Source organism: Sapajus apella, unplaced genomic scaffold, assembly GCF_009761245.1.
Source record: "Sapajus apella isolate SASKATOON/1434 unplaced genomic scaffold, GSC_monkey_1.0 scaffold55, whole genome shotgun sequence".
Taxonomy (NCBI): Eukaryota; Metazoa; Chordata; class Mammalia; order Primates; family Cebidae; genus Sapajus; species Sapajus apella.
Genome location: NW_022436995.1, coordinates 5,884,308 through 5,891,862, shown reverse-complemented (window position 1 = coordinate 5,891,862; position 7,555 = coordinate 5,884,308). Strand labels below are relative to the sequence as shown.

At 53.0% G+C, this 7,555-nt stretch overlaps 1 protein-coding gene across 1 annotated transcript in view; it reads right to left on the bottom strand.

Moving 5' to 3' along the window:
- KLHDC1 (kelch domain containing 1) overlaps positions 1–444 on the bottom strand; it is a 77,299-nt gene extending 76,855 nt beyond the window's left edge. Inside the window, exon 1 of the mRNA XM_032244844.1 lies at positions 169–444. Within this exon, the coding sequence (XP_032100735.1) occupies positions 169–444 (276 nt within the window). The remainder of the gene's footprint in view (positions 1–168) is intronic.
- Between the last annotated feature and the right edge of the window lie 7,111 nt (positions 445–7,555).

Sequence of the window (7,555 nt, the reverse complement as noted above, 5' to 3'; positions counted from 1 at the left end):
CCCTCTTAAGAATGACCATTATTTTCACTTTTGCAGATAAGGCCCAGAGAGGCAGAGTAACTGGCCAAGGTCACACAGCTAGTATATCTTGCCAAGATTTAAACCCACAATCTTATCCACTAATCTGGGGACAGTGCAGACTAGTGGATGCTGGGATTGGAGACAGACTGAGATAGAGACCCAGAGAGGGTTGGGTGGAGGAGCTTGAGGCTGGGGATGGGACTGGACGGGGGGCATGCCAGAGCCCCTGGGAGCACTGGGTGCTGAGCTCTCGAACCCCCTGGCCAGTCTGAGGTTGATGCAATGTGGCTTCGTCCAGAACCTATCCAGCTGCTGCTCCACCTCCGAGAGCCTCGCCCTGCTGGAACAGCACTGCTCGTTTGGTCCGTTGGCCACTCTGTGCAGGACCCCTGCCCATGACCCAGGGTCTGCATTGTAGGCCATCCTTGCTGGACAGGCCTAGGGCCCAGGGCCCCCACCTGTGAGGTGAGTCCTGGGTTGGCCTTCCAGGGGTCTAGGGAGGGAGTAGAAACAGCCTGGGCAGTCTCCGAGGGGCTAGAAGGCCCTGCACGTGGGGCCCAAATTGGCACAGGCTTAAGTGTCATGTGCAGGCTACGTGCATATGACTCCCCTGGCACCACTTCCTGCCAGGAGACGAATCTGCCAAGGGCCCAGCCCTCTGTCACTCCACTGCCTTCTCACTGACGTTGTCCACTGCAGGTCCTCAGACTTGACCAGAGAATATAGCCCATCCAGGCCCTGAGGATATATCCTCTCCTGCTCCCGGTCTGGTTTGAGACATAGAAGAAAAAGAAAAAGAAAGAAAAGAAAACGCTGAGATTTTCTTCCGTACAAATATACAGTGGCAGACTACACTGCAAACATAAGGAACCGCCCCTCTGAGCACAGCTCTGCACCCATCTGAGATACACTGAATTGGACCAAGTCAGCCTTGAATGAGGCCCAAGACCAGCTAAGCTTTCTCTCCTTTTCATTCCATCCAAGTCAGCAGATCAGCTTCAGTCAGGGGCCTCCTGGCAGAGGTGGATCCCACCTGGGGTCCTTACAACACTACCTCCCTATGGCTCCCAGGCACCTGGTTGTTGTCTGTATCTCTCTCTGTGTCTCTGTGTGTGCACATCTGAGAGTGGATGCACATGTCTGATGTGTACCTTGAGGGGTGTGTGCATGTGTGTCTGTGTGTCTATCTGCCCATGCACACATACACTTGCCCAGAAGACTAAGGGATGCTGGCCAGGAGAAGGCAGCCACCAAGCTGGAGTTGAAGTCAGGTAGACAGGAGCTGGGACATCTAAGCCCTGATCTGGCCCCTGTCCGGCATCCATAGTGACCCCCTCAGCTACTCTGCCTCTCATCTGGATCAGGGACTGTTTACAACACTCCTCCCCCATCTCTCTGATGTATGCATATGTAGTTCCTCTTGTTGAAATGCACTTCATTCCCTCTGTCCTCCTGGAAAATGCCTGTCTATCCTTGTGTGAGGATTCAGAGGCTCAGAAATGCCTGCTCTGGGAAGGACTCTCCTATCTGCCACCCCTAACCAGCTCCCATAGTGCCTCTTCCCTCATCTGGCACATTAAATTATCATTGCTTGCAAAATAGGCACGGTGGCTCATGCCTGTAGTCTCAGCACTTTGGGAGGCCCAGGCGGGAGAACTGCTTGAGGCCAGGAGTTCGAGACCAGCCTGGGCAATGTAGTGAGAGTCCATCTCTACAAAAATAAAGAATAAAAAACTTAGCCAGGCATATTGGTGTATGCCTGCAGTCCCAGCTACCTGAGGCAGGAGGATCACTTGAGCCCAGGAGTTTGAGGCTACAGTGAGCACCACTGCATTCCAGCCTGGGTGACAGAGTGAGACCCTGACCCAATCAATCAATCAATCAATCATAAATCAATAATCCCTCCCTGGTGGGGAGGCCTCTGCCAGCTCAGCGGGTGCCACTCTACACACCAGACTCGCTTTCCTTGCAACCCCAGCAGGAAGCCTCATTCCTTGTGGCGCCCAGCCCTGCCCAGCTCTCTCATGTGGACCCTAAATCTCCAGCTGGCCCAGCCCTGCAGAGAAGGTGCCCAAAGGCACCTGTAGAGGTTCCTCTCATGCTGGTCTCCCCCCAGGGCCCCCTCTGGAGCCTGGTACCACAGATCTCAGCCGGCGCAGGCACAGCTCGGTCTCCCTTTCTCCTCATCCCCTCATAGGAGGCTCTGTCCACCAAGGCCCCTGACTGCCGGGGAACCCACACCCACAGTTCCCTTCTTTCTGAATGCTGGCCCTTCCGCAGCCCAGATGCTTGAGTGCTGGGCAGAGGGATAACGACCCCAGGACTGTCTTCACAAGCAGAGAGGCTGCTTGCCACCAGGCCCTGACTCCTTGGGCTGAACTCAGAAGCAGGCATGTCACCAAGGCCTCCTGGGCAGAAAGGGCTCAGCCCTGAGGACCCAACACCCGCCCCCCCCAACCTGCATGTCCCTGCTGGGCATCCACCCTGGGGACCCAGCTTTCTCCCTGCCCCCAGCTGCTGGCAGCCCCATCTTGACTCATCCAGAGTCCCTGAGGCCACACCAGGAAGCAGCCGGCAGCTGGGAGGAGCACCTGCTGTTTCTGCATCTATTTTTCTGGAGCTCATTTGGGTGGGAGGTGCTACAGACTCAAGGGAGCCTGCAGGCCACGCCTCCCGCTCCCTGGCCAAGTGAGCTTTCTTCTCAGGAGTCTGACTGGAAGACTGGGACCGTCCTGTCACAGAGGCAGGTCTGAGTAGTCCAGACCCATTCCTACTCTCCAGCAGGGACCCTCCTGTCATTTGTGCAGCTGCCTTTGCCCAAAGTACGAGTGAAGTCTGTGTGGACTCTGTCCCCTGTCCCCACAGGGAGTGTGGCTCCAGTTCTGGCCTGGAACTTGGATGCCTTAGAATTAGAGGCCATTTCTGGCAGGGTGGAGCAGCATGGTCTGCCCATGGCCAGGACAGGTACCATGTTGGCAGCCCCAGACCTGACACCACGGCTCGGGAGTCCCCTCTCCACTTCTGTCCGCGCATCACCTACACTACGTGCTGCCCCTGATGAATCCGGACTGTCAGCTTCCCCAGCTTAGCCGGGAAGTCCTGCTGACCGTAAGGAGAATGGTGCCTCCTGAGTTGGGGGCTATGTGGGAATGGGCCTGGTGTGGGGTGACGGAGATCGCCGTGAGGCAGGTGTCCAGCACCTCTCTGTTTATTTTCCTTTCTCCTTTGCCCCCAAAGGAGGCATCTTCTCCATGTCCCTCTGCCACCCCGAGGACATAAAATACTTCACCAGGTCTGTCGTCCCTTGGACATGTCCCACCTACCCTCCTGTGGGACTCAGGGCTTTGTTTTGTCCTGTGGCCCACATGAGAAGCAATTATCCCTACTCTGCTCAGGCAGAGCTCAGGTCCCGGCCCTGTTCAAGGCTTTCCCAAAGCCCTTCTAGCTCTGGTACCTGGGTTCTTTCTCACCCCCCTGCAGCTCCCCTGTGCCTTCTACCAGGTGACAGAGAACCTGGCCAGCTGTGACCCGTAGAAAATTTCGCTTTCCTTCTGGTGAGGGATGAGAACCTGCTTAGGGTGGGAGGGAAGAGGGGTCTGGGAGACCTTGTCCTGGACTCATCTTCAGAGATTCTTGTCCAGCACACAGCTTTGCTGGACGTCGCAGGGTAGTCAGAGCAAGGCCTGGGCGGACGTTCCACAGGTGCTACAGGAGCTGACAGCCTTGGTCACGCAGCTGGTGGCCATCCATTCTCCTTCACTGTGGCTGGCCCCTAGTCCAGCATCCTTCCAGGGCCAGACCTGGAACCAAACTAACTTTTTTCTGCCCCTCCTTTCCCTCTTGCCTGCCAGGTTCTTGGCTGAGCGTGATGGTCTTGCTCATTTCCTTGATTATCCACAATAAGCTTTATAGAGCCACTTGGGAACATCACATCTGTCTACCAGGTTCTCACCAGACGTGACTGCCTTGGGCCAGGCCTGTTGGGATCCAGATTCAATGGTTTCAATCTAGGCAATGGGCAGCTGTCACTTCTCCTCTGCTTGGGGGAGCCAGGAGAGGAAGGCCAGGCAGGAGATCTGCTTGGCGCCCACCTGTGCCTGCCTCACCTGGCTGCAGGTGCATTGGAGGCTGAACCCCTTTCCTGATCTCCTGCAGGTATGGATTTCAGGTTTCCAATGGGTGTTAGGGTACGTTCCAGTGCTCTCCTGGCCCTAGGGAGCCCTGGGCTCCATGAGGCCTTGGCCTAGGCAGGATTGTTTCCCACACTGTCATCTCCCCATAAGGTCACCTCTTCAAACATAGGGCTGCATGCTTTGGTACATTTAAAGATTGAAAAGCAAAAGCCCGCCCCTCCTCTCTTCCGGAGTCGGTGGCCCCTCCCCTCTCTCAGAGTGGGCGGGGACAGGAGTTGCAGGGGCAGCTGTCCTTGGGATGCCACAGGTCTCTCTGGACTTGCTGCTGCCTGGCCACGCCTCCTTTCCCTTTCATCTTTCTCATTGACCAATGGGCTTGGAGCATGAAGGCCGCGCCCCTATTCTACATTCTAGTGGGTCCCTGGTCAGGCCTCCTGGTAGGAGGGTGGAGCTGCTTACCAGTGCTCCCTTGAATTGTACTGATGTGGCCCCAACCCCACCTCCCCCCGCCCTGCTCCCGGCCCCACCTCCCTCCCCACCTCACCATGGCGATGTCAGAAGAAATTTGCAATATGAAATTAGCCTCGGCTAGGAAAAAGGTAAAATGCACACAGATCCCCTCCGACGGCAAGACCGCTGCCAGAGTCCATAACACTTCTGAGACACACCAGACTGGGTGACCCCCAACCCCGGTGCCTCTGGGCTCCCCCTACCAACATCTTGTCAGTCAGCTCCGCCCCTTCAGCAAGGAGCCCAGCCCCTGCCCTTTCCAATCACCCCAGGGTCACTTTCCATGTGCAACTCCTGAGGCTTCCCGCTCCCTACTTGGTCCTCACCTTTTGCTGCCCCATGTCTGATCTCCCTGGGCTCTGTGGGCTATTGTCTCTAAGGACCTGGGTCTCCCAGTTCCCGCCCTCACCAGTCATTTCTGGGTGACTTTCGGCTGACTGGTGACTCCTGGGGCTCCCTGCTGCAGACTCTGCCCTTCCCTCCTGCTACCCCAAGCTCAACCTCCCTTGGACCTTTGGGCTGCCGTCTCCAAGGACCTGGGTCCCAGCCCTGCATCCTCCTCCCCCATCATGGAGCAGTGACTCAGGCATCTCCTTGATGTGGTCCCCTCCCCCAGGAGGAGTGGAATGTAGTGATGTCACAGTTCCCCTAGGAACCATCATTACTGCTGCAAGACCTGTCTTGGATCTTACGACCCAGTCCCCTAAGCATTCTCATCCCATTTCTGGCTCCTCTGGTCACAGCACAAATTTCCAGCTGGAAGGGGAATGGGGACTATGGGACCTAGGAGCAAGGGGTTTCAGGCTGCCTCACTCCCTTAACATAGACATTGACAGTGTGAAAAGCCTACACTTCCCCCGTGAGCTCAAAACGTTGACAGTGTCTCTGGGTGGCAATGGGAGAATGGGTTTGGTTTGGTTTTCTCTCAGGCTTCTACTCTCCAGAGAGACTTTCACGTTTCTTTCTGAGTTCTGCACTTCATCTTCAAATTCTCCATGATTCTGGGACCAGACTGCCCTTCAGTCAGTGGTCTCTGGACTGAGATCTGCTCATCTTCCATGGAACAGATCTTGGGAAACTGAATTTGACAGCTTGAGTCTTCCTCATATCATCTCAACCTGGGCTACTTTGAGTGCCACAGGATAAGCATGGGACATCTGTCTGAAGCATCCATTTCCCTTGAGTCTCTTGAGAGAGCAAAAATATTAATGTACTTAGAGATGACAGTCACATAGGTTTCTAAGAGTATACCAGACTTCTCTCTGAAATGAGTTGGGTTGTCCTCTTTCTGATGAATTTCCAGATTTGACAGAAAGGCTGCCTTCTGCCATGAGGACACATTGATATAAAAGTGTGAGAGGTACTGCTGCTCTTCTTAACACTAACAGATGTGTGAGGCTGTATGACTCTAAACCACATGGCATACAGTTCCTGTCTACTTAATGTTGACTTTTCTACCTCTGCCTGTGGTTTGGTCTCTGGCAGTGCTGATTCATGGCAAAACCCCAGAGCTTGGAGTCAGAGGAATGAGTTTAAGGTTTAGTATTGCTTTTTCTTTCTTTCTTTCTTTCTTTTTTTTTTTGCCATGATATCAATCCCTCTCACTTGCTAAGTGATTGTGACAACACCTTATAGAATTGTTTGTGGCATTAAATCAGATGGTGTATAACAGTATTTTGTAAAAACTGTAAAGTAGGTTGTGACTGTAGGGGTTTGTAGTTCTCATGAGTATTACTGCTCTCTTTTCCCACAGTTAAAAGAATTTCAACAAAGAAACAGTCCTGCTGTTCCCAGGAGTGAGAAGAAGAAAGAAAAGAAACAGCCGTAGCCCTGAGACAGCCACTTCTGATGGTTGCCAGTCACCATGCCATGTGAGTCTTGGCTGGCCAGGCTTCTGGAGTAAAGGGCCCAATGGGCAGTAAAGGGTAATTGTTAAGATTGTGGAAGAACTTCTGGGTCCTAGTTAAGAATTCTGGGTTTGAATCCTGCCTCTCCATCTGCTAGGGATATGATTTAGGGCAAGTTGCTGGAGCTTTTTGGGCCTCTCCTTTCACATCTGTAAGATAGACGTGGTATTGTTTAACTTCTATTTGTGAAGGTGAAATGAGATTCGTTATCGCTGTTGCTTTTTTGTTAATCCCTAGTACATGGCCTGCTGTAAACCCCCAGGACACCAAGGAAATGGTCCTTGCTGTTTGGTTTTCCTCATCCCCAGTCTCAAGGGGAAGCCAGCCCAATGAGAACAGCCATTTGCTGTCAGGCTGTCCCTTTAAGTTTCACGGAAAGGGCCCCAGGGTGGGATTGTGGGAGATAAGAGCCATGAGAGAAGCTGGCACAAAGGAGTTATGGGACAAAGAGTCTGAGAGGGGCAGAAGAGAAAATACCGCCAGCTGGTGGGGAAGAAAGGAAGTCAGAGGCTTGGACACTGATGGGGACAGAAATTAGTTGGGTGTGGTGGTGTGCACCTAGAATCCCAGCTACTTGGGAGGCAGAGGCAGGAAAATTGCTTGAACCCAGGAGGTGGAGGAAGCAGTGAGCCAAGATCGTGCCACTGCACTCCAATCTGGGTGACAGAGCAAAAAAAAAAAAAAAAAAAGGAAGAAAAGAAGAAATTCAAGATAGACAAAAGCAGAAAAGTGGTTATTTGGGAGTAGGGACAGGGGAGGGGATTGATGGAAAGGAGTTCAGGTGGTGTTCCGGAGTGATGGAAATGTTCTATATCTTGATTGAGGTGGTGGTTACATGGGTGTATACATTTATCAAAATACATTGAACTGCACACAGATATGTGTATTTTACTTAGTGTAAACTATACATCAATTATAATTCTCACTCCATCACTTCATTATTATTAGTAATATTGGTACTGTATTTTTGAAATGGAGCACATG